Below are 26,496 nucleotides of genomic sequence, written 5' to 3' on the forward strand. Positions count from 1 at the left end.
CTGAGTGACCAGGAAATGGCTGCTGCCTGTGAGGTACATGGAAGCCGTGTGGCCCTGGAGAGTGAGCAGGTAATGGCTGCCGGCCCCCTGGGGAAAGCTGGGGAAGGGCACAAAGGTACTGAGACTGTTATACAGTATGACACCATTATTAATGCTTTGAAAGAGCTGCGGTGTTTGGAGGAAAAACAAAGTAAGTTAAACAGAGACATTGACAGACTGATAAAGAGTGAGGATTCGCTGAAAGGAGAGAGGAGAGCTCGATTTATCAGAGAGGTGACTTTCCTCAATAAGGAGCTGGAAGAGACTGAGATCTACATTAAAGACATGACATGAGTAACGTTGGAACTTGACCCGCCCTTCTCCCAACCAACAACCCCCTTTTACCTCTTTACTTACCATCCCCAATAAACACACAGACACCAATTCTTGGGATAAAAATGGCCGCAGAAAATTTATTAACAACAAGTGAAGTTTTAATTTAAAACATAACATAAATAACAAATGTGAAACAACATCTCAAACATAACACAAATGTTTGTATAACAAACAAATCAACTTTTAAATAGCCAAACACTGTAACAATCCAATAACTGCGCAGCGCAACTGGCGCTGCCAGCTGCCCTTCTGGCCCGGAACCAACTACCCAACAAAACTTACCTCCTAATCCACTTTCTTACCCCTGAGGTTCCAAGCATGCCAGCCCCACTTAACTATAAAACTCCCCTCCTAACCCAACCATTGCTTTCCCCCAACTTAATCACCCCGCCACGAACGCGCGCGCGTGACTCCTCATGCGCGCCGTGCCCCACCTAGCCACAACAAAGCCTTCTCTATGCCTTCACTCAAAGCCAGGTTGAAGAGATCCAATCCAACCTCCGAAAGGTGCACTCCATCCCGGATGTAGTAGCCCGCTAATTTCTCCTCTAAAGACCTATGCCTCACTACCACTCCCCCACACTTCCGAACAAAAGGCGATACCAACTTGTTCACCTTCTTCCTACACCTCTCAATAGCCACCGCATCCCTCGCATGTCTCCATACTAACCTGGGAATTATCTCTGACCATACCAAAACAATATCCGGAAACCTCAACCTCACAGCATCCAAATCTTGTTTCATCCTAGCCACAAGTTGTTTCTGGGGCACTGCCCCCAAATCGTTGCCACCTGCATGTATCACCAGAATGTCCGGTCTGTGGCCTGCCCGGACAGAGTTAAACAACATTGGCAGTATGCCATCCCATCTTAGGCCAGAAACTCCAAACCATTTTAGTGTCACGAGGTCCTCCGGAAAGCCCAGCTGCACTCCAGTTCTTCTAACTGCGGCTCTCCTTCGGGCCCAACACATGTACGAATGGCCCATCATCCAAACAACCGTTTTGCAGCCTGCAAAATAAATAATGTAAACCAACAGAGAAAACAACACAAACATTTTAAACTTGGTATGGTGACCTGACCACCACCCCTTACACCAATGATGCCCTTGCATCACCCCAATTACGCGTTTGAACTGCCCTGGACCAATAAGCCAGGCCGTATATAACTTTTGAAGCGCTTAGACTCCCACCTCCCGATCTGCATAACCGTGTGATCCCCCAAACCGAGCCTTGCTGCTTCGGTTGCTGCCCCGATACGAAAGGAATGTGTCCCAAATTCTGCCGGGATCACCCCAGACATACCCAAACTCCTCTTCAAGATGTTAGTAAACTGAAAACGTGTAAGAGGGGTTTTGTCATCGTGTATGAGGAACACCTCGGCTCCCTCCCGCCGTACCTTTAAGAACCGGTGAAGACAGCCAACGGGGCATGCCAACCCCCCGTCAACTTTAAAGAGAACAATATCCTTTCCTTTTCCTAGGACATCCGTCTTTGACCGCTGCAGCCGAATAAAAACCCTATCCTCTGTGACTTGTACATCCTGAAAAAACAGACCGCCTGGGACCGACTTGCTCTTACTTACCAACTCTCCCAGTCTCAGTGCCCCGAAGAATGCTAGCGCAAACGCTGCTCTGAATAAAATAACTTCATACTCAGAGCGGCAACACTTAGGCAGGACACCCTGTAACTTACCCAGTAAATCAAAGGAGATGGGCCTGCGCGAATCTCGTGTCCGTTTTCCCCGTTTTATACCCTTCACTGCCTGCTTAATCCGGAATTCCTTCGTGAGATCCTCTTCACCTAAGAGCTTAAACCGGAATGCCAGCGCTGCCATTCGTTTTTCAATAAAAGCCACTGACTTACCCTGTTCCGCAAGCCACACCACATACCACACCAGGCCTGAAAGCTTGTCTTGCCTGCTACCAAACCCCCCGGACCACTCCTCCAGCTGCCTCCAATCGTTCCAAGCCTTGCTATATGCAGCCCAGGTAGAATCCGCCACTGACGCTTTTACAAACTCCAGCAGTCGACACTCGCTAACTGCCAGAGCCGTTGTGGAAATTCGCATGCCTGCCGCGATGCCTCGGGCGCCGCCTCCCAAAAACGCTCCCACTGAAACCGAGAAAGTGCATCTGCTATTATGTTCTTCTCACCCTCCACATGTACTGCCCTGCACTTTACATTCAACTGGAGGCACCGCAGCACCAGTGCTCGCAGCAGCCTCAAAACAGGGGGGGAAGAAGCCGACCAGCTGTTGATGGCCTGCACTACTGTCATATTGTCTGAGTGGAATACAATTCTGCGGTTCCTAAGTTCTTTTTCCCAGACGTGCATCGCTACCACTATGGGGAATAGTTCCAAAAAGGCTATGTTCCGTACCAATTCTGACTGCCCCCACTCCAGCGGCCAAGGTGCCGCGCACCATCGGCCCGCGAGGTAAGCTCCAAAGCCGGAGCTCCCCGCCGCGTCCGTGAATAGCTGTAGTTCCAGTGCAGAGATCTCTTTGGCTTGGAATAGTACCCTGCCATTGAAATCCCGCAGGAACCGCCCCCACACCGCTAAATCGGCCTTAACTTCTCTGGATATGCCCAAGTGGTGGTGTGCCACCTGCACCCCGGCTGTCGCCTGTGCCAAACGCCTACTAAAAACCCGTCCCACCGGGATGATCCTACAAGCGAAGTTCAACTTGCCTAAGAGTGATTGGACCTGTCTTAGCGTTGCTCTCTTTGCCTTTCCCATCTCTGCCACCGCTTGTCTCAACTCCATAACCTTACCCTCCGGTAGCCTGCATTCCCCTGCCACTGAGTCAATTAGGATCCCCAGGAACTGAATTGATGTGGTAGGGCCCTCGGTTTTTTCTTTAGCTAAGGGGACACCGAAAGATAGGGCTACTTCCTGTATCGTCTCCAGGATATATGCGCAAATGCTACTGTTGGCCGGGCCTATACAGAGGTAATCATCCAAATAATGGACCACTGAGGTGTAGCCCGATTCTTTTTTGATTACCCATTCTAGAAACCGACTAAACATTTCGAAGTATGCGCAGGAAATAGCGCACCCCATTGGGAGGCATAAATCCACAAAATACGATCCCTCAAACCTGCAACCTAGCAGGTGTTGACAGTCTGGGTGTATCGGCAGCAAGCGGAAGGCAGACTCAATGTCCACCTTCGCCATCAGCGCTCCCCTCCCTGCTATCCTCACCAACTCTACTGCCTGGTCAAAGGACGTGTATGACACGGAGCTCAATTCCTTGTCAATGTCATCATTCACCGAACCCCCTTTTGGGTACGACAAATGATGGATTAAGCGGAATTTTCCCGGCTCCTTTTTTGGGACCACCCCCAATGGCGATATACGTAAGTTGTCCAGGGGCGGGCTAGCGAAAGGTCCCGCCACCCTGCCCAACTCAACCTCTTTGGCCAATTTTTGCCTCACTACCTCTGGGAATTGCTCTGCGGACTTTAGATTGCGCGGGGGCGGTAAGGGCCCTTTTTCTTTAAATGGAATCCTAAACCCTTCCTGAAAGCCCTGCTCCAGCGCCCGCGCCTCCCCCCTCTTACCGTAGCGGTCTAGCCAGGGCTGCATCCCGCTTAGCCTCACTGGCGTCCTCCCCTTTTGCAGACTCCCCTTGTCTCCCTGCCGGTTTTCCACGCTTAAAACATCTGCAGTAAGCATGCGCTCCTCCGCACCCGGAACACTCGTGCTTGTATTTACAAGTGTTACCCCACTTGCACTGGCTGTCATTAAACAGCCAGCAATATCCGGGCTTGAATGGGGCCGAGGAGCTTCCTTGCCCCCCGGCCCCCTTCTGAAAGGGGGTGGAACGCTGCGCCATCATGAGCCGGAGCCAGAGGGTAATGTCCATCTGGTCCCACCTCATGGTAGGATTGGCCGCTAGTCTTTGACGAAACTGCTCGTCGTAGCGCCACCAAGCCAGCCCCCCGTACACCCTAAAAGCTTCCCATATGCCGTCTACGTAACAAAATAGCGCCGAGCATTTTTCGGGAGTTTTCTCCCCAATAATACTGGCTAGGATACAGAATGCCCTCAGCCAGTTCCCGAATGTTTTGGGCAGCTTCCTGTACTTCTTTTTCTTTTCCTCCTCCTCTTTCTTGCTGTCCTTTTTATCCTCATCTTTCAGTTCGATTACCTCATCTAGGGGTAGTAAGGAGAATAACTCGACGAACTCCCCTTTCCATATTTTTTCCTTAATTTCAACCTTGACATGGACCCCCAGTGGTCCTGCGAAGGAAACGTATGCGTTCTGGCGAGCTGCATCCGCTATCCCGCTGACTATCGCGTCCCTCTCTGCCTCCCTTGCTTTGCTGCTGTCCTCCGGTTCCCCCCCGGCCACGTCCACGCCCTTGCTCGCCGCTGCATCCCCTGCCTGTGGGTTTGGGGCCGTGCTAGCTCCCATCCTGGCCCCCGCTGCCTGCGTGACTCCAATCAAACCTGGTGTTGTGGACCCTTGACTTGCCACCCAGGCCCTGGCCGCCCCTCGCTCCGTGTGATTCCCACCTTCCCAACCTTCCAGGAGTTGCCGAAGGCCCTCGAGAAGTGTGCCTGCCTCCTGCCCCTGAGGTGTCCCACCTTGCTTACCTCCTGGCCCCAAGGGCGCGGCCGGCCCCTGGGCCGTGACTGTGCTCTCCAACCTGGTGCCTCCAGTCCGATGCTGTTGCTGGCTGGCACCGCGCTGAGTTCCCCGGTCCTCTTCCCGTCCCCTTGACTGTCTCCCGTGTGTCCTGCTGTCCCGCGCTGGGGTCCCTGCATGCGATGTCCTTCTCTCCGAACCGCAAGGGCTGCTCCTGTAAGAAAACCGACAGCACGAGTGCCTGCCCCTATGTGAACTGCAGCGTGACCTAGACCTGCTCCTGTGCTCCATCCCCTGTTCCCACGCTCTCTGCGTCCCCAAGCGTGCCGCGCTGTCCTCCCTTCTGCTCCTGGCCATGCTGTGGCCGTGCTCGTGCCAGTCCCTGTGCCCCCTACTCCTGGACCTGCTCCTAAGGTGGGGGCTGTGCCTCCCTCCTTGCCTGGTCCTGCTGCGCTCCCTGCTCCTACTGGGCCTGCTGCTTCCATGGGTCCTGTTGCTGGGCAATCCCTCCCCACTGCCTCTGCCCGATCCCCCCCCCTGCCGGATTACAGGGGTGCTCTCCCTTGATGCCCCCGGCTCCCGGGGGTGCCCCTGAGCCGTGCCATGTCCTCTTCCCCTCTCCTGGCCACCCACTGGGTTGGGGGCCGCCTCCCCTTGCTGTGCTCCCGTGGTGTCCCTTCTGCTCCCTGTGCTCTGCCTTTGCTCTCCCCCTCCTATCTTCCCCTGCTGGGCCGTGTCTCTTGTCCTGGCCCTGGATGTTCCCTTGCCTGCTCCCTTCCGTGCTTTGCACGTCTCCCGTGGTGCTGGGGGCTGTGATGCTCTGCCCCCCCTCGCAGCCTGCGTGTGTTGGGAGGCTTCCCCCTCCCTGCTTCTCCCTCTCCCCGCTGGCCTCGGAGCCGCAGGGCGGGCCGTGACCTCCGTGCCCTCATCCCCCGTGTTCCCCCCTTGCAGGGCCGTAGCTTCCTCCCTGGCCCCTGGTGTGCCGATTCCTGCTCCCTCCTCCGCTGCTCCTGTGGACTGTGGGCCTGAAGACGCTGCCGCTCCATCCCCCTCTGCAGATTCAGCCCCCCCGCTCTGCCCTTCACACTCTGATCTCGGAGCTGCAGGGAGGGCCCTAACGCATACTTGCCTGCTGCTCCCTCCTGCTTGCTGCGCGACCTCCATGGCTCCCTCACTGCCCCTTCTTGTGCTCGCCGCTCGTCCCCTGCCGCTCTGCCTCTCCCCCTGTGTGCTCCCGTCGCTCCTCCGGCTCCTTCTGCTTGCTCCACTGAAGGGCTGCGGGCTCAACCTCTCCGGCGGTCTGGAACGTCTGGTCGGCCTTCCATCCCTCTGCGCCGCCGGACTCCTTCCAAGCAGGTCACGTAGCTGCTGCTGAAGCCATTCCGGATCTTGCTGGGCTGCTGCTGCACGGAACCTCTGGACCAGGTCGGCCAAATCCCCGCTCTCCGCCATTTTAGGCAGCACAGTCCAACGTAACCGTTTTACTCTGCTGACTAAAATGGAGTGAGAAGCGGGAACAGTTACCCGCATTTTATACCCCTTACAAACCAACCAATCACCTGTAACTGGGAGTGGCTAAGTCTGTCCAACGCGTCTGTCATGCCCCTGCTTCCCTACGTTTTACTACGGGTCATTGGGCTACTTTCTGGCTGTTATAGAGCCATGGAGGGAGCTGTATGGCAACAAGCAGAGGTTTGAGCAGATGAAAGAAGGCAATGTGACTACTGAGAGACTGCTTAAAGTCGTTGAACTGGTCAAAGAGACTGAGGTTTCAAAAACTGTTGCAGAATGTAGCGTTGCTACTGATACTGTGCATAGTAACGGTCTTTCCAATACTGATGGTGTGTGTGCAGCTGCCGTGAGTGGGATGAGGGCTGAGGTGCAGGTGATTGCAGGTAATGCAATGTGTGTGAGTGAGGGGGGTGGGGCAGTGAGTGCTGGGGCAGCTGAGGTGCAAGTGGCTGAGAGTGGTGCAGCTGAGGTGCAGGTGATTGCAGGTAATGCAACGTGTGTGACTGAGGGGGGAGGGGAAGGAAAAAATGTCGTTTATTCTGCTGGGGAAAGCAATGTGCAAGGGGGGACTGAGAGTGTTGCTGGGGCTGCGGGGGGCAGTGTTTGGGAGGGAAGGAGATTCTTTGCACGTGAGCAGGATGAGGAGTTTGATGATGAGTTTGATAAGAGGAAGAATGTTGTGAAAATTAAGTGGGAGAAAGAGAGGGAGGATTTCCCGGGGCGCAGGTTTGTGGGCAGAAACATCATTAAGCAGTTGCTGGGTTTTACCCCACAGGACGTTTATGCCTTGCTGAGTGTCACAGACACTGAGTTTGATTTAAGCCAGTGCTGTCCAACTTTTGTTGTACCGAGGGCCGGAATTTTACCGGCCTATGTGGTGGAGGGCCGATAATGGAAGCCAGTTTTGACCACTCCCCTTTTTGAAACTGCACCCACTTGAAACCACACCCATGTTATCACATGACCATACCCATATTAATGGTTGTAGTACAGCAAAAACCTCCCATACTCTGCCTGCCCTACCCTGCCTGTGTGTGTGCCATACTCTGCCTGCCCTACCCTGCCTTTGTGTGTGCCATACTCTGCCTTCCCTACCCTGCCTGTGTGTGCCATACTCTGCCTGCCCTACCCTGCCTGCATGCCATACTTTCACTGTGTGTGCCATTCTTGGCTGGTTTGTGCCATACTTGGCCTGTGTGTGCAATACTCTGCCTGCCCTACCCTGCCTGTGTGTGCCATACTCTGCCTTCCCTACCCTGCCTGTGTGTCCATACTCTGCTTGCCCTATGCTGCCTGTGTGTATGGCACACACAGGCAGCCTATAGTGACACAATGCTGGCACTGCTCCTACAGTCTGCACAATAACTATATATTAAAAAACGTTTTAATTGCAGTACCACCTCAGTATATGTTCTTTTTGTAGTATGCAGGGATTATTTGTGGGTTTCTACTGCTCCTGAGGTGTGAACAGGGGAACAATGGGGGTGATTACAGCCTGAGCCTGAGGTGTGAACACTGCAGGGGTTGAACAATGCAGAGATTAAAAGGTGTGAACAACACAGGGGATTACATATTTAAACAATACAGCCTGATTACAGCCTGAATCTGAGGTGAGAACCATGCAGGGGGGGCAGTTAATCACAGTACTGATACCATTTAAAGTTTACACAAGAGTAAGCCATCAAAGCAGCCAGACAGGTGGGGGGCCACACAGAGGGGGGTCGCGGGCCGCATGCGGCCCGCGGGCCGCCAGTTGGACAGCACTGATTTAAGCTATAAGCTATCCCAAGGGTTAGAGGAGTTCTGGAGGCGGTACCATCTGAGTAAAGAGGCCAAGGAGTGGGAGGGGTTTAGGGTAATCCCTGTGTCCAAACCCGAAACCAAACTGGTCACCATTATCATGAAGAGAGAGACAGTGCATGAGCAGGACATCCTCATATGGCTCCGGCGCCAGTGCACTGTCCTATCCCCCCTGGAGCCTGTGTTTGATGAGGAGGGATTCTGGATAGGGGGGTATAAAGTCCAAGTAAAACTGCATGTGGATCAGAATGTTCAGAAACATCTCCGAAATTCCTTTTTCATTGGGAAAGCAAGGGGTGTCTGTTTCTATGTGGGCCAGCCCAGGCTATGCTATAAATGTGGGTCCAACAGGCATTATGCTGTAAAGTGCAACATACAGAAATGTGCTTTGTGTGGGGAGACTGGGCACCCAAGCAAGGAGTGTGTAAAGGCCATAAAGTGTAACCTGTGTATGCAATCCGGCCATGCTTATAGGGCCTGCCCCGACACCTGGCGCAACATTAGGAAGGCTTGTCCCAATCTGGAAAAAGTAATGAGTACCCCAATGCCAGGGGAGAACTTGCCCCAGACTGAGGGAAGGGGGGAGGAGAGGGCAGGTGGGGCAAAAGAGACAGACAGGGGGCGCCCAACAGAGGTGAGAGGGAAGGAGAGAGAGAACAAACAGGCAAAGGTACAGGCAGCCCAAGAGGAGGGAGGTGGAGGGGATGGTTGGATAGTGGTGGGCAGCAAATCTAATAAAGCTAAGGAGACTCAGTGCCCGGGTGTAATTACCCTCCCAACTGAAAATAGGTTTGTTTTGCCAGGAGGGAAGTCATGGGGGGATTTAGCAGAGGAACAGGTAGAGTTGGAGAGAATGGAGGAGGGAGAGGAGGAGAGGGAGAAAAGGAAAAGTCTCTCATCTGATATCATCTCCAGCAGGAAGAAGAGCAAAAGGGAAGGGGCTTTTCAGTCTCAGGGGGCAGAAAAGGAGTCACTGGAGGAAGGGGAGTTGGAGGAGGAAAGTGTGATGGAGAGTCAGGGGGCAGGTGTGCGGGTACAGGTTAAACGGTCTGCTGGGAAATGTTTGGACAATTTTCAAAAAAAGAAACATAAAGATGCCTCTTGATATGTGTTTTATAATGATCTGTAAGAAATAAGATGCTTTGGAGGGAGGTACGCTTTGTTTTTTTGATGTGATATTGATTTATATGTTTGTTTTTTTTTTGCTTGATTGAAATGTAATTATTGTTTAATTGTATTTGTTTAATATATTTTAATAAAATTCTCTCCCTACTATACCTGCTATCCCACAGCCCCAGTCCCTTCCCAGAGGCTATTATCCCCCCACTGCTACTATAGGCACCACCTCTCCCTACTATACCTGCTATCCCACAGCCCCAGTCCCTTCCCAGAGGCTATTATCCCCCCACTGCTACTATAGGCACCATCTTTCCCTACTATACCTGCTATCCCACAGCCCCAGTCCCTTCCCAGAGGCTATTATCCCCCCACTGCTACTATAGGCACCATCTCTCCCTACTATACCTGCTATCCCACAGCCCCAGTCCCTTCCCAGAGGCTATTATCCCCCCACTGCTACTATAGGCACCATCTCTCCCTACTATACCTGCTATCCCACAGCCCCAGTCCCTTTCCAGAGGCTATTATCCCCCCCCCACTGCTACTATAGGCACCATCTCTCCCTACTATACCTGCTATCCCACAGCCCCAGTCCCTTCCCTTTAACTAGGCAATTGTTGTAATCACTGAGCACCAAAAATGCAACAATAGATCTTGATTCCGAAGTAACCGTTAAATGTCACATTTCACATTACTTCCGCCATCATAAGATGGAGGTCGTGGATAATGCAGGTGCGCAATCACCATCTGAAGTGCTTAGAAGGAACCCCTTTGCAAGGCAAACAATGGAGAGGAGAGGCAACAGCGATTTGGCTGACAGTGGCTGTAATTAAAAACTGAAACAAAAGAAAGATGAGCAAGGTAGGCTGGGGCATGATAGAGGTGACAGTAGATGGAGGCATGAATGTTATTTGAACACTAAAGCAAACACAATGCAAAAAAGGAAAGAAGAGAGTAGAAAACAGCAGAGGCCACAATACAGAAAAGTCACAATTGCAAGCAGAAAGGAACTTTTATCTCAGAGATTTGGCCCAAACCACCAAAGATGGAAGCGTTAGTAAATCTGAAGGAAAAAGTGAAATACCTATTTACCTTAATGAGAGCAGTGACAGGTCAGGTGTTAGTAGCTACAACAGAGCAGAAACTCAACACAAAAAAGAGGAATCATGTGAAAAGGCCTCACTATATTAGCAGCCCAGATTTATCTGATATTGAACTTACAGACAAAAATTATCATCCTGAGGAACCAAGTGAAGTAGACAGTGAGGAAATTGACACCCCCCCCCTCACCCAAACACAGAAAAAACTTCATGAGAGCACACTGAGAAATCTCAAATTTAGAGAGTTGGAAAATAAGGCTCCTATTGAGAAATTAGTGCCATTGTTTGACAGAATAATTGGCAAATATGCTTCTAAAACTGCTACTGCCCTGAAAACGAAATACTGGAAGTACATAGCTGACCATGTTAACGGTGTTGGTGTCTGTCTTAAGGTGGCCATACATGTTAAGATCCACTCGCCTGGCGGGGTCGCCAAGTGAGCAGATCTTCTTCCGATATCCCCACTTACGGGTGAATGATATCGAGAGAATTTAGGCTAATTTGGTTGTTTGGCCCTGGGGCCAAATGATCGAATTAGAACACCAGTAATAGGCGCAGTTGGTTTGGGGACTGCACCAATGAGCTGATGCGGTCCCCGATCCAACTACATTTTTTAACCCGCCCAATCGATATCTGGGCAATTTCAGGCCAGATATCAGTCGGACAGGCCCGTTGTTTGTGCCCCTACATGGGCCGATAAGCTGCTGAATCAATCTAAGGGACCCATATCAGCAGCTACAATCGGCCCGTGTGTGGCAGCCTTAAGAAGCGTGCAGAATAGCAAGAAAATATACCAAGATATAAAAAGGGTCCTCAAGAAAAAACTTTCTGATGAATCCAAATATAGGTACACATCTTACATTGATATTTTTTTTTAACACTTGCTCATCTGCTTTTTTCATCAGTCGGCTTTTACTTTTTGCTTACTATCTTTCCTTCATTTTTTTTTCTTCTTTACTGCTTTCTTTACTTTTATGTTATATATGTAGTTCCAGTACTGGAAGCACACCACATACAAAGTGGTAATTGCCCGGGTGCTTGTGCAAGAAATACAAATAAGAGAGCAATGTAGGCCAGCACTCACGGGTCTTTTATGAAATCACACATCAATAGAAAAAAAAAAGTATAAACAAAAAAAATCTTTGTGACTACATGGTTTTTTATTGATCCGACGTTTCAGTTCCAAACAGGAACTTTCATCAGGGAAAAATAGCACTGTGAATGTATACACACATTTAAAAAGCACCAGGTGGCGCCAAAAACGTGATACTTCGGGGCCCTCAAAAAGAGAGACAGTGCCGGCAAAAACTGGGTACACTTACTACCCACAATTTTGTGACCGGTGTAGCGGGGGGTGGTAAATGGACAGGATTCCTCAGTCCAGTATTAACCCATTAACCAGTATATGTGCATACAAGAAACAAGGGCGGCAGGCCATAGGTGATGATACCAAAAAGAAAAGAAAAAGAAATGATAATACACTTAAAACAACGTAGGGTGTACAGTACACCAATTAATAAAGAGATAACAGGAGGCCACTAGGAACACCAAGGGTCTGATACTTCATCAAAAGAAACATCCCAAGGGTAACATTTCATTCAGGCCCCTAGGGGCCACACAGTCCAATGTGTGGATCCATCTGGATTCTCTGCGGAGAAGAGCCAAGTCTCTATTACCCCCCCTTGACAGGGGAAGCTGCTGATCTATCGCCATGCATTTAAAAGTAGGAAGTGGATGCCGTTGCTGGGCAAAATGCCTAGCAACCGGTTGTATTGAAGTACCCTCCTTCAGTGCTTTGCTAATCGCTGAACGGTGATTCCCGATCCTCTCTTTTAACATATTCACTGTTTTGCCTACGTAATATAGTCCGCATGGGCATGTAATGATATACACCACATAGCTAGAGGTGCAGGATAAGCGATGCTTGATTTTGATCCTTCTGCCCGTGTGGGGATGAGGAAAATCAGGACCAGAGAGGAGACAGCGGCAAGTAACACAGTCCGGGCATCTGTAACAGCCCAATTTTTTGTGTGCCGAGAGCCAATCTGAAGGGTCTTTGTTGTGTTTCTTAAAGTCAGTACGTACAAGCATGTCTCTGAGGCTACTACTCCTCTTATAGCCCATAAGAGGTTTGTTAGATAAATAGAGTGAGAGGGACTCATCCTGGTTAATCATTGGCCAATGTTTCTGTATATTCCTAGAAAGTTGTGTAGAGGCTGCTGTGAACGTGGTGGTAAAGATCAATGGGGGGATCTTTGGCGGTTTCCTTGTGTCGCACCAGTAGGTCATCCTGAGTGTGTTGAAGTGCCCTCTGTAGTTGTTGTTCCAGTATGCAGTCAGAATAGCCACGTTCCTGGAACCTGATGAACATTTCCCTCAGTTGTACCACAGCCACATCTGGTGTGCTGTTATTCCTAATAGTCCGTAGAAATTGGGAATAGGGGATGCCCCTAATGGTGGCAGGAGGGTGATAACTAGAAGCGTGAAGTATGGAATTACGATCAGTCGTCTTGCGAAAGAGACGGGTTCCCAGTCGGTTCTGGTCTCTGCAGATATTTAGGTCTAGGAATTCAATGTTATCAATGTGGTAATTCAGAGTTAGTTTGACAGGATTATCTAAGTCATTCAAATGTTGGTGGAAGGAAAGTAGACTGTCAGCACCTTTGGTCCAGACCATGAACAAGTCATCGATGTATCGAAAATATACAAGTATGGAGTCCCCTATTAGTGGTACAATATGTTCAGTCTCGTATTCAAGCATAAATAAGTTGGCATAGGACGGGGCGAGGGCACTACCCATAGCCGCACCTGCTATTTGAAGAAAAAAGGAGTTCTCGAACCGGAAAAAGTTCCTTGTGAGGGTGAGCTCAAGTAATTGAAGTAAAAATTCAATTGGGATTCGTAGAGAGGTATTTGTTAGGAGTGCCCGTCTGGTAGCCTTGATGCCCAAGTCGTGTGGGATGACAGTGTATAAACTTTTTACGTCCATGGTCACCAGGATACTGTCAGGTGGGATTTCTCCCAGTGCTCTTAATCGCAAGATTACATGTGTGGAATCCTGTGTGTATGAGGGCATGGATTTAACCAATGGTTGTAAATAATAGTCACTGAAAGTAGATACAGGTTGATATAAGGATCCCACGGCCGAGATGAGTATGTATGTATGTATGTATGTATGCATGCCTATGCTTATCTGCGCTACTTATGTACCCAAGGCTGCTGAGTACAACAACAAATTAATACAGTACAGTAAATAGGGGGGTCATTACAATAATATTCAAAAAAATAGTTAATGCCCTGTACTCTCCTTTATGAAGGAGGATCATTGTGGAAGCATTAATACAGAATATAAGGGAGAGGGATGGGAGTTAGCGAGGCCAGTTAGTAGCAACTTGCAGTAGTTTAGTAGGGTTAGTGTCAGAGCATGCCTTAGTATTCTACTTGTTACACTGGAAAGAGAGGGATTTATTTGGGCAACAATGAGTAACAAAAATTGACTGCGTTGTCATGGGATTGCTTATTGTAGGCAACACAATAAAAGCATTCATATACAGTATTTTGTTTAGGTCTGGAACTGGAGGTGGGCCTTCCAAAAAGGTTTTCTTTACTGCGTATGAGGTAATGCTGAGGTCTCTTATCCATAGAGACAGCGTGACGGGCGTCGCTGGTGTTTTTGATTCTGACAGAAATGTCACCAAAGGTAGGCCCAATGACATTAATATAAGTGTATTTTCCCTTGCAGAGAAGCTCATTATTAATGGAATCCAATTTTTTTGAAAAACAGATTCATCATTACCAGCTATCAGAAACAAAGGCAGATAATTCTCACTTTCTAGCATTGCAGGTAATATTGGTTACTAAGTTTGGAGGAGACGTGGGTTTGTGTCAGGCTTGTGCAATGGCATGAGAGGGAATTGTGTCTGTGTATATTGCAGGTGTTTAAACGAGAGAAGTGCAGTGTATTGCTAATAAGATAAGTGAGTTATTGGACATGTGTGTCTTGCTGGGTTAGGTGCAGTCAGTTATTCTTGTACTTATGTGCAGTCAATCTTTCAGCCTTTTTTTGCCTTGCAGTGTGTTTTGCTAAAGATTGTACCTTTTTTGGTCATTTTTAATTAATGTCCACAAATAAGTTTTTAACGTGAACTTTGTAATGTCCAAAAATAACAAAATAACATTATTCTCCATCAGCTTGTATGTTCCATGCCATGATAAACATCATTGAAAACATTAAAAAAAATGTATTCTTTTTTATATAAAGGTCCAAGAGGTCAGTGGGTTGGAAAGTCAGCAAGACAGCTTCGCAGAGAACCCCAACAATCTCCTGAAATGGTAAAGAGGTTTATTGTTGATGATAATGCAAGACGGTGTCCTGAAAATGTATCTTATCATGCTGTATTTTCTGCTGATGCCAATGAGGCTGGTAATGATAATAATGCTAACCCCTCACAATGTCCACAACAAGCACTTCATAAACGTAAGGTCAAATCCACAAATAGTACTGTTACCCCAAAAATACTTGAACCAGAAAAAAATCGTTTCCAAAACTCTTATCAATTATCAAAAATCTCTCATGAAAAAAATGCAGGTTGTTCATCTTGATCTGTGTTTGGCCACAACATGTTACAACAACAGTCAGGGACAACAAGCCTTATACGAGGCAGCTCTGTTAAAGATGCATGAGTCATCAAGGAACAGCATATTTCTTTGTTGGGAAAACAAAATGGCATTTTAGATAACATGAGTAATTGTCAACAAAAACTTGCTAAGTAGTGATGAGCAAATATTTTCGCCGTTTCGCGGATCTTTTGAAAGATTCCCGAATTTTTCGGCGAAGCGAAACGGCGAAAATATCGTGCAACAACAAAAAATTGTCACCCGTGGCTATTATTTTGTAGCGCGGCTATTGTTTCGTCGCCCGCGGCTATTATTTTGTCGTGCGGCTATTGTTTCGTCGCCCGCGGCTATTGTTTTGTCGCACAGCTATTGTTTCGTCGCCCGCGGCTATTATTTTGTCGTGCGGCTATTGTTTCGTCGCCCGTGGCTATTGTTTTGTCGCACGGCTATTGTTTCGTCGCCCGCGGCTATTATTTCGTCGCCCGCGGCTATTATTTTGTCGCGCAGCTATTGTTTTGTCACCCATGGCTATTATTTTGTCGCCCGTGACTATTCTTTTTTGACACCGGCGAAAATTTTTGGACGTGCGGCGAATTTTTCTGCAGCGAAATTTTTCTTCCGTTTCGCGAAACAATCCGCCAATGGCGAAACGCGGAAATTCACCGCGAATCCATGCCTGGTGAAACTTTTCGCCCATCACTATTGCTAAGTGCTATAGATAGCAGTCAAGTATTGCCAACACGCTCTTGTAGGAAAGAGTACAAGTACAACTCACCAACTTCGCAAAAGAAAAATAATTTCCCATATTTTGTTGATATGCTCGGGGCAGATTTCTTTAAAGTCTTTAATTAGAGTTCATCACCGTAAATTTGCACCAATATGCATTTGTTTGAAAGTTGTAGATGTGTTTTTATCAATGGGTGAATGGAGAGATGATCATTTGCAATGTGGCACATTGCCACTCACTACTGATGAGTGGGCATTTTTTTAAAATTGTGCAACTATTTTCACTGCAAATAAGGAGTATTGTTTCAGATGTTGTTTTGTGTTTGTTTTTTATTCTAGTAAAGATTGTAGGTACTTACACGCAAAGTAATTGTTTACGATTTCTTCCCATACTCAATTGCCTCTGTTATCTGCACTTTGTACAGGGTGTGTTGGATGAATTGGGTTATCTAGGTCATCAGCCACAAACCCAGGCAAGCCATGATGGTTGGCAATATTGTGCAGTACAGCGCAGGCTACTACAATTTGTGCCACTTTACTGGGGCTGTACATCAGGCTTCCACCCGACTTGTCCAGGCATCTGAAGCGGCTTTTCAGAACCCCAAAAGTTCTCTCAATTACAGTGCTTTCACATGTGCTTCATTAAAAGCAGATTCAGCTCTTTTATGCGGCCTGGTTATTGGAGTCATTAGCCACCGATAACATGGGAAGCCAGCATCTCCTGAAATAAAATAAATTCATGGAATCAAATAAGCTGCTTCTGGTCTTCCACTGGGAAAACAGGGCCAGATTGCTATGGATGTCACTGTGTGCGACTGATAGCTGACACTACAAGTTGCCTTGAGAGGAAACCGGGCGACTTCTGCAAATTGTAGTGACATATATGCCATTCCATGGGCGGTTTATATTCTTGCAATGGGATGGCATTGCGGGGAGATTAGTCACCCACAACAATGAAGATTTGTCACAGGGCTCTCACAATAAATATTTTGCAGTAAATCTGCTGGCCCTCTTCTTCCTACCTTTTTGGATATTGCAGATTAAGCTTGGTTGCAGCACAAAGCAACAACAAGGAAGAAAGACTTTTGAACGTTTTATTCATACAGTTCACCAACAATTGAGTTTTTTGTGCTATATAAAATTGCTTTGTTAAACATTCAGTAGCAATTAACCCAGGAATAATGTAAATTCTATTTTGGGGTCAAGAAGAATTTTTTTTCCACTTGAGAGGCTTATGATGTGCTACATGTTTGTATTTATTCCATCAAGGGTTGGTAGCACACACCCAGATAGCTATAGTAAGGTGCAGATACACCACTCATAAAATGGCTCCAGTGTAATAATAATTCAATAGTGACCACACACTCAGTTGATCAAAAATGAGAAACTAATTTTTAATCAAAAATCTAAATATATAATGAGAATAAGCCCAAAATGCTACATAATTGTAATAATAATTCAGATACTTATATGGCACCCTTTTAGTCTGTCTTAAATGAAAAATATACCCCATTTTTGACATGGGCTCATTCAGTTCCAAGTTCGAAGCCCCCAAATGCTAGAACCGGCTAGGGCAGGCAGTAAGGACAGTGCTCCCTAGAACTTGCACCAACAGGCATGAATGGCGCAGTTACTGTGCATACCTAAACCAGCCTGTCCCTCATAAATACAGTACTTGTGTCTCTATAAGTCCCAATGCCCAAACTATGGCTGCATTTAGTAACCCCCCCATACATATGTTATTTTTCCATTACCCATATTTCTTCTATGTTTCATGGAACTTCCTCTACTGTAGGAGGTTCATCTTACTTCTTAGAGGTTAAAAGCTGCATGCAGCATAAATAAAAGCAGAGTAAATACACCGGGGACATCAATATCATGTAAAATATATTCTTCGAAATTGTGTTGGGCAACTTCCGTGCTTAGAAATTTCACTTGCTTTATGTTTGTCATCAAAACCTGTGTTTCATAAATAAATAATATAGCCCCTACTTTAAAATATAAAAATGTAAGTCACATTGGAGTTTCTTTATCTGTATCCTTGCATCTTTATTACAGTATGTATAGCGCTATATGTATAGCACCTGATAAATTCTGTTGAAGTTTCTGTTCCAAAGTTAGTGAAACTTTGAGGCTAGTTTTAAGGTTTCATAATATACATCAGGTAAATTCTGTATTTGTATAAGCCAATGTACATGTGGCATAATGATTTATTATTTTATTTGGGTGGGCTGGGAAAGTATTTCAAAAACCAGCTAAGGGAACAGGTAAGGTAAGTAAATTTAGAAGTGGATAATGTTGCTTTTAGGGTCACAGGTAGTTTATAATCAAAGTTGCATTGAAATTGTTTTGTTGCTTCTGTTGTCTGGGGCCCCAGAGAGGGTGAGCTTTGTCAGCATAGAAAAATTTTGCTATATTCAAGAAATAGAACTGGACATTGGCAAGGCTGTTGGCTAAACCTGTCGCTGTAATATTTTTGTATAATGTTAAACAGTGGTAGCTTTTTTTTCTTCACAATTTCTAAATCTAAAGCTAACTCTGCTTCAGTCAACCCTAAAGGGCTTAAAAGTATAACACTGAATCATGGTGTCTAAGATAGGGTAGCTTAATTGTGTTTTAGTTAGGAAGGCATTGGGTACTGACATCCCAGGAACATTATATACAGTGAGAGGCACTGAGTAGAGACATCCCAGGCACATTATATACAGTGAGAGGTATTGAGTAGAACCATTACAGGCACATTATATACAGTGAGAGGCACTGAGTAGAACCATTACAGGCACATTATATACAGTGAGAGGCAATGAGGAGAGACATTACAGGCACATTATATACAGTGGAGGCATTGAGTAGAGACATTACAGGCGCATTATATACAGTGAGAGGCATTGAGTAGAGACATTACAGGCACATTATATACAGTGAGAGGCATTTAGTAGAGACATTACAGGCACATTATATACAGTGAGAGGCATTGAGTAGAGACATTACAGGCACATTATATACAGTAAGGGGCATTGAGTAGAGACATTACAGGCACATTATATACAGTGAGAGGCATTGAGTAGAGACATTACAAGCACATTATATACAGTAAGGGGCATTGAGTAGAGACATTACAGGCACGTTATATACAGTGAGAGGCATTGAGTAGAGACATTACAGGCACGTTATATACAGTGAGAGGCATTGAGTAGAGACATCCCAGGCACATTATATACAGTGAAAGGCATTGAGTAGAGACATTACAGGCACATTATATACAGTGAGAGGTATTGAGTAGAGCCATTACAGGCACATTATATACAGTGAGAGGCAATGAGAAGAGACATTATAGGCACATTATATACAGTGGAGGCATTGAGTAAAGACATTACAGGCACATTATATACAGTGAGAGGCATTGAGTAGAGACATTACAGGCACATTATATACAGTAAGGGGCATTGAGTAGAGACATTACAGGCACGTTATATACAGTAAGGGGCATTGAGTAGAGACATTACAGGCACATTATATACAGTGGAGGCATTGAGTAGAGACATTATAGGCACATTATATACAGTGAGAGGCATTGAGTGGAGACATTACAGGCACATTATATACAGTAAGGGGCATTGAGTAGAGACATTACAGGCACATTATATACAGTGAGAGGCATTGAGTAGAGACATTATAGGCACATTATATACAGTAAGGGGCATTGAGTAGAGACATTACAGGCACATTATATACAGTGAAGGCATTGAGTAGAGACATGTCAGGCACATTATATACAGTGAGAGGCATTGAGTGGAGACATTACAGGCACATTATATACAGTGAGAGGCATTGAGTAGAGACATCCCAGGCACATTATATGTAGTACGATGAAGACTGTATTCACAAAACCAGCACATTATATACAGTGAGATGCAGTGGGTACTGAGGCAGATATTCAGGCCCTGGCACTATAACACATTGGTTTGTTTCCCAGCCATGCAGTCTTATGAGGTTCTCCGCCTTAAATAACTGAACAAAACAATCAACAGCAAGCCCTAATGGGCTGATGATTGAAGTCTGATGACAATAGCACTAGTTTCAGAGCTGCCATGCAGTAATTATCTGTTATTCACTAATTAGCATTTATATTCTATATATACAGTATATAGTGAGTGGGTCCCTAAACTCAGTTATTGCCAGCAGCACAGAGTATGTGCAGGGAATTAGCAGAAAAGAAGATGGGGGGCTACTGGGGCATCTTTGGGGCACAGATCTTCCCAGCTAAATGGCTGTGGGTGCCTTGGGCTTGTAAGCAGGACATGGGTGCCAATTCCTTAAAGGGACAGAGCCCTCACCTTTACTTGGTAATTGGACTCTGGTTAGAAAGGAATTTGTAGACTCGTTTTCATGCAAATAATTTTTTATTCACAGCAGATGGTTACCATTGCATTCAGACAGGATGGCAGTTGAGCACTTTAAATATTACATACAATTCCTTCTCCTTCAAAGGGCTTCCTAGGCCAGCTGCACAGCGAAGCAAATTATCTCTTCAATTCCACTACCCTGGACCTAGTCCCACCTATCCACTCTAGTGGCCCGGTATCCACTCTAGTACCCCTCCACTCTCTTTAGTGGCCCGGTACTCCTCAGTGATACCCCTCCACTGTTCCAGGATAGGACATTTTATCTACGGATTCTGGCCAGAAGCCTTTACTCTCTTCCTAACTATTCCTATACTGGCACTGGATTCCCTGACTAATGGGAGACCCGTTGGAACCTGGTTCCCCTCTCTCCTGGTTGGGGCAGAGGCTTGCCGTTCTATCTACCCTGACTGCCTCATGCACATAAAGCTCACTATTACACCCCTCTAACCTAGGCTAGCTATTCCTCTACTACTGCCCAGGTCCTGACTCACCTGTCAATAGATGTTAACTCGACCCCGCCCTCCTGTCAAAGACCTTGAACCTGGGTGTGGCTGCTCCTTTTACACTTTCTGCCTTAAAGCTGCTCACCTTTAAAATGACAGTGTACCTCCTTCTTGAACACGAGAGCAATGAATAGGGCTTATTCATATATTCTGCCTATGTTTAATCTAATCTTACAAGGGCCAAGCATGGGGTAGTTTAATTGCTACTGAAAGTACTTTGTTTCTGCGCTGTTGGTTCACAAACAAATACTGCTTTACAAATATCAATGAAAATGTGTAATAAATGTATATTTAGAAAGTTGCTTAGAATTATATTTCCTTGTATTATACAAACAGAAATTGGTGGAGTTTCCCATAGAATTAAATAGATTACAAGCCCTCCTTAGAACCTGTAATCCTGGGAACAATTAGCAATTCAAGGATAAGGACAGATAAGGAAATATATTGACCCCAATGGTGCACGATGCCAGATTCACTGCTTAGTAGAGGGACAAGCCACTCCCCCCTCCCCTTTACTTTTAATAAACTTGCTGGGCTGAATTTATTCACTCTCTGTGTGTAGAAGAAGGAAGTGCAACTATTATACTATTTTCTTTTGCTTATAGAGCTCCCTGATACGCTTTATTACAAATGCAGTCTTCAGTTTCTACTTTGCCTGTACAGGATAGCTTAGCAATTAAGGGTAGGGGGGTATTGTGGAGAATAAAGACCGAACTTTTCATTCTCGTATTGACATTATACCTGGGAACCCGTGGTGAGTACATAATCTTCATCTGTCATCTATCCTATGTTATACAGAAAAGGTCTGGTAAAGATGGTGCAGGTTTTTTTTTAAACTTACTATTCATTAGTTTTTACAATACATGGAAATAATAATAATTACACTGCTTACGTTATCGATATCTCCAGAGAGAAAAGAAAAACACCATAACTTAACATAACTGTAGGTTACCAAAAAAAAGAAAGAAAAAAACCCCAGACACATCATACATAACTATAAATTATCAAGTACAGGTATGGGATCCCTTATCCGGAAACCCGTTATCCAGAAAGCTCCGAATTACGGAAAGCCTGTCTCCCATAGATTCCACTATAATCAAATAACTGAGAATTGTAAAACTGATTTCCTTTTTCTCTGTAATAATAAAACAGTACCTATACTTGATCCCAACTAAGATATAATTACCCCTTATTGGGGGCAGAACAGCCCTATTGGGTTTATTTCATGGTTAAATGATTCCCTTTTCTCTGTAATAATAAAACAGTACCTGTACTTGATCCCAACTAAGATATAATTACCCCTTATTGGGGGCAGAACAGCCCTATTGGGTTTATTTAATGGTTAAATGATTCCCTTTTCTCTGTAATAATAAAACAGTACCTGTAATTGATCCCAACTAAGATATAAATAATCCTTATTGGATGCAACACAATCCTCTTTGGTTTAATTAATCTTTTTTTGATTTTTTAGTAGACTTAAGGTATCGAGATCCAAATTACGGAAAGACCCCTTATACGGAATACCCCCGGTTCCAAGCATTCTGGATAATGGGTCCTATACCTGTAATTACACTGCTTACGTTATCGATATCTCCAGGGAGAAAAGAAAAACACCATAACTTAACACAACTGTAGGTTACCTAAAAAAAGAAAGAAAAAAACGCCAGACAAATCAAACATAACTATAAATTATCTAGTATTTCAAAATGGGCAAAAAAGGAAAAAGAAAAAAAAAGGCTATAAGGTAAATTCAAATTAAAACCTGCAGCCCTCTAGTGACCAGAAGGGAAAAACAATACAATTCAAAGATTGAGTCTGCAATAATCAATAATAATAATAATAAATAGATTTGGATACTCTAGGAGCTTTCTTATTTCATATAAATTGGTAAAACGCATTTGTAACCTTACAAAGAAAACTGGGGGGGGGATTGAAATAGGAATAGTACAAAACAAATATAGTAGTTTAGGCAACAACAGCATTTCTATCAGCAATTCTTCCTATCCAAGAAATAAATAAGGGCTTCCATGTAATAATATCCTCTTTAAAAGCTTGCATCAATGGGAGAAAATTAATATTAAACAATTTTTTCTGGATGTTTTGTTCATTTTATACCCAGGTAAGATATATATTCTTTCCGCCAGTCAAACTTAAACTGACGTTTTAATGGAGATTGATCTTTAAGTGGTATGTTAAACATCATAGCTTGTGATTTATTCTCATTTATTTATAGTAAGAAATGTCTCCAAATTCTTGTAATATTTGTCTAAATTTAGATAATCTCTCTTTGGGATTAGATAGTACTGTCATAATATCGTCAGCATAAACCTATATGATAATCTTTAGCACCAATTAGAATACCAGACAATTCACCTGTATCTCTAAGTTTCTGAGCTAAGACTTCTATTACCAAATTAAAAATCAGTGGGAGGGGGGGCAGAGTAATTGTAGTGTGCGGACCCGGCAGTACCTCAGCCTCTGAGTCTCATGTGGGGCACTCTCCTTTTATGCAGCCATCTTCCTTGGCAGTTAGCCATGCCCCCTCCAAGATGGCAAAAATCCAGAAATCCAAAAGCAAGAAAAAGAAGAAAAAAATCATTTCAAAAAGGTACCAATTCTACATAATCATTTAAGCCAAATGCTGTTGTTCTTTTTGTAATAACAGATTGGTAAGATCACCTCCCTTCACTTTATAAGCACAATTAATCCCATTTAAAATAACTAAAGTGATCCCTTCTAATTTCCCATCATGCACCAATGCATAGTGCCTATATATAAATGGCGGCTTAACACCCGCATTGAAATTGACCACTGCTCTCTTAATATCCCCCTATGTTCCCCTATCCGTATAGTAAGTGCTCTGTCAGTCTTGCCGATATATGGCAATTTCCATGGGCATTTAATCATATATATCACCTGCTTAGACTGACAGTTATATAGAGACCTTATCATGTGATTCCCATCACCCTTCTGTACACATTTGGTTCTGGTTAGAAATTTAGAGTTGCCACACTGTGTACATGCAAACATCCCACGATTTTTAAAAAAATATATTTTTTATATCATTTGTGAATCTCAACTGTGATTATATATATATACAGTATATATTCCTAGTTCCACTATATATGATATTATGGTTCATAATTGTTTTTTATCAAGGAAGTAAAGGAGAAAGAAAAGGCAAAATATACATAAACATAGCATATAGTGACTGCAATTAGTGGGGGTAGCATCAATAGGTAGTTTAGTCTCATTGGATATTCCATAGACATGTGAGTGGATGGTTGTGTGGTTCAGGTTCCCATGTCCTGGGGACTATTTATATGGTCATAGTTGTTGTTATGCGGCTTTGTTTTAGTGGTCATAATAGGGCTTTGTCCAGGTAGAAAAAATTGAGCCGGTTGATGTTTCATTGGGTTTAGTGCGTCCCCGGGTTGGGTGGCCGTAGGGTCAGTCATTTTGGTCCTGCTAGTTCCCACATGGCCCATATTTCCATAAATTGAGTATTTTTGTTCTGTAAATGGCTATTCTAGATTCAAACTCTTTGTTGCTTTTTACCCTCTTTATTACTTCTGCTAATGATGGTGGGGTTGCTGACTTCCATTTGCGCGTAAGTGCTAACTTAGCCGCTGTTAAGACTTGATTCATCAGGGCTTGAGAGGTTTTATGCAGTCCTGGAAATGGCTTTCCCAATATAAATATGAGTGAGTCTTTCTGGATGGTGCGGCAGGTGAGTGGAGACAGCAAATCTCTGATGCTGTCCCAGTAAGGCTGTATAATGGGACATGCCCATAGGATGTAATACAGTGTACCTATGGTTTGGCAGCCTCTCCAGAAGAGTGGAGATTGGTTGGGGAAAAAAGTACTAAGTCTCTCTGGGGTATTATACCAGTGCATCATTATTTTATATATACTGTATTTTCTTTTTGTTTTGTGCATGTCACCATTCTTTTGGCATTTGCCCATATGGAGGTCCTGTTTTCCTCAGTGATGGGTAGCGTCTTGTTTTCATTCCACTTGGTCATGTATTTGTGAAAAGTTGTCTGCTCCGGACATGGTGTAATGGTACAGTATATCCTGGAAATCAAGCCTTTTTGGGGTAATCCTTGTTTAGCTATGAGCTCAAATCCTTTAGCTTTTTGGTGCAGGATAAATGGCCGCAGGAAGTCTGGTTCATAAATTTTAAATATGTTTTTTTAATGTGTACTTATATTGTATTTGTAATTTTTTGATGCTTAAGTAGACTGACCAGTCACTACTGAATTATATGTGTTTATGATATGAAGTAAAGAATATCTGAATTCCATATGCTTTTGTATATACTGTTCCCCAGCATGTGAAAGCCAGTTAGATGCTGTCAGAGGGTATTGTTTAATAGAACATCTTTCTATTCAGGCCCTATCTTATTCCTATTACAGCCTTTCATTCATTTCAATGCCTGGTTGCTAGGGTAATTTGAACCCTAGCAACCATATAGAAAACCAGCATTATTGGTATTCTTTATAATAAACTCATAGAATTTATTACACACACTGAAGGCTGTATATGAAAGATAGCTTGCCGGGGTCATTATTATGGTTTCTCACTCATTCTTAGCGCACAAGGATGCACCACAGATACTGTAAATAGTCTGCACAACACACACTGTGAGCAGTTCCTGTATAAATCCCACATGTCAGTCCTTTTGGAATTGCTAATGGGCTATTTATTGCCAAGGATTTTGGTTTGCCACTATGTTACATAAAGCCAACATAGAAAGGTAACATTAATGTAATGGGGGATGTAATAAAACTTGAGATCCAGGAGAGGAAACATGGGGGCTGGATATAGGGAAGGTTAGCAACATGGACTGGTCAGAGAAAAGAATTGCTAATTTTTAGTACAGAAAGTAAATTATTTTTCTGAATATGCTGGAAGCAATATATCCTTGCATTTATATGCAATAGATGGATGGGAGTGCCAGGGTTATAACTTTATTGGTGTGTGGGGTTTTATTTGTGCGGGAATTTATTTTATTTATGCCAAGATCAAAATGTTTTACAGCCGTGTTTAACCTGTAATTCTAAGTTGTCACGTACACAGTGACATGGTAATTAAAGTGGACCTGTCACCCAGACATAAAAAAGCTGTATAATAAAAGTCCTTTTCAAATTAAACATGAAACCAAAATTCATTTTTATATTAACACATCTAAACCCATTATAAAGGCATTTAAAAATCCCAGCTGTCAATCATATACTGCCTGACCCACCTCTATGACTTAGGCATAGAGGCAGGGCAGACAATTACAAACTTTACATTCAGCACCCACATTCCCCCTCCCTTCTTACCATCTAATTGTGTAGCCAGTGCATGGGCATCTGCTCCCCCATTCTGGCACATACACAAGATTTTGGGGTGATACAAAGCTTGCCTTAATAACAGTGTCCACAAAATGGCAGTAATTGTACAGGTATATTCCTAAGACTGAAGGAAACAAGATTTATATCATTTATATAGTATGTGAAGTTCATTTTGCTTAACAAACACAATAGAAAAGAAATTGGAATTATTTCTTAGGGTGACATGTCCCTTTTAAGGCTATAATTAAAACATTTTAGCCTATTTCAACCATTTTATTAGAGTAAACCTAAAAACATGTTGCATTTCATGATTTTTTTAGCTGCCCACAGACTATATCAGGGTGACTGTTACCCCAATGTTTCTATATATCTGTAACCTTGTTATGGGCTAAGGGGGCCCA

The 26,496-nt window shown here is 44.7% G+C and overlaps 2 protein-coding genes across 5 annotated transcripts in view; one reads left to right on the forward strand and one right to left on the reverse strand.

Moving 5' to 3' along the window:
• Positions 1-478: 478 nt before the first annotated feature.
• LOC116406709 (hornerin-like) lies at positions 479-6,511 on the reverse strand. Of its 2 annotated transcripts, none has more exons than XM_031891386.1 (2): positions 4,979-6,509; positions 479-1,385 (listed from the first exon to the last, which is right to left on the reverse strand). In XM_031891386.1, the coding sequence occupies exons 1-2, from the start codon at positions 6,498-6,500 to the stop codon at positions 790-792; spliced, it is 2,118 nt and encodes a 705-aa protein (XP_031747246.1). In that variant the 5' UTR covers positions 6,501-6,509; the 3' UTR covers positions 479-789. The 2 variants fall into 2 exon arrangements, with proteins under 2 accessions (XP_031747246.1, XP_031747245.1); XM_031891385.1 differs by having other exon boundaries at positions 735-2,488; positions 4,979-6,511.
• Positions 6,512-9,954: 3,443 nt separating this feature from the next.
• The window catches only part of LOC101731813 (SLAM family member 6), a 38,729-nt gene continuing 22,187 nt past the window's right edge, over positions 9,955-26,496 (forward strand). For 2 of the 3 annotated variants that reach the window (XM_031891387.1, XM_018096922.2), the window contains exon 1: positions 21,321-21,507. In XM_031891387.1, the coding sequence (XP_031747247.1) occupies positions 21,384-21,507 (124 nt within the window). In that variant the 5' untranslated portion in view covers positions 21,321-21,383. Of the gene's footprint in view, positions 10,263-14,067; positions 14,202-14,285; positions 14,346-14,762; positions 14,834-21,320; positions 21,508-26,496 lie in introns of those variants that run through there. The other variant, XM_031891388.1, reaches the window with a different exon arrangement.

The sequence above is a fragment of the Xenopus tropicalis genome, chromosome 8 (assembly GCF_000004195.4).
Source record: "Xenopus tropicalis strain Nigerian chromosome 8, UCB_Xtro_10.0, whole genome shotgun sequence".
NCBI classification, from domain to species: domain Eukaryota; kingdom Metazoa; phylum Chordata; class Amphibia; order Anura; family Pipidae; genus Xenopus; species Xenopus tropicalis.

Bases quoted from the DNA above. Each gene is read 5' to 3' on its own strand.
- LOC116406709 (XM_031891385.1), bottom strand. From the start codon at position 6,500: ATGCGGGTAACTGTTCCCGCTTCTCACTCCATTTTAGTCAGCAGAGTA. The intron at 2,489-4,978 runs GTAAGCAAGGTG...TCTCGGTTTCAG, and splicing joins CGCGCCCTTGGGGCCAGGAG to TGGGAGCGTTTTTGGGAGGC.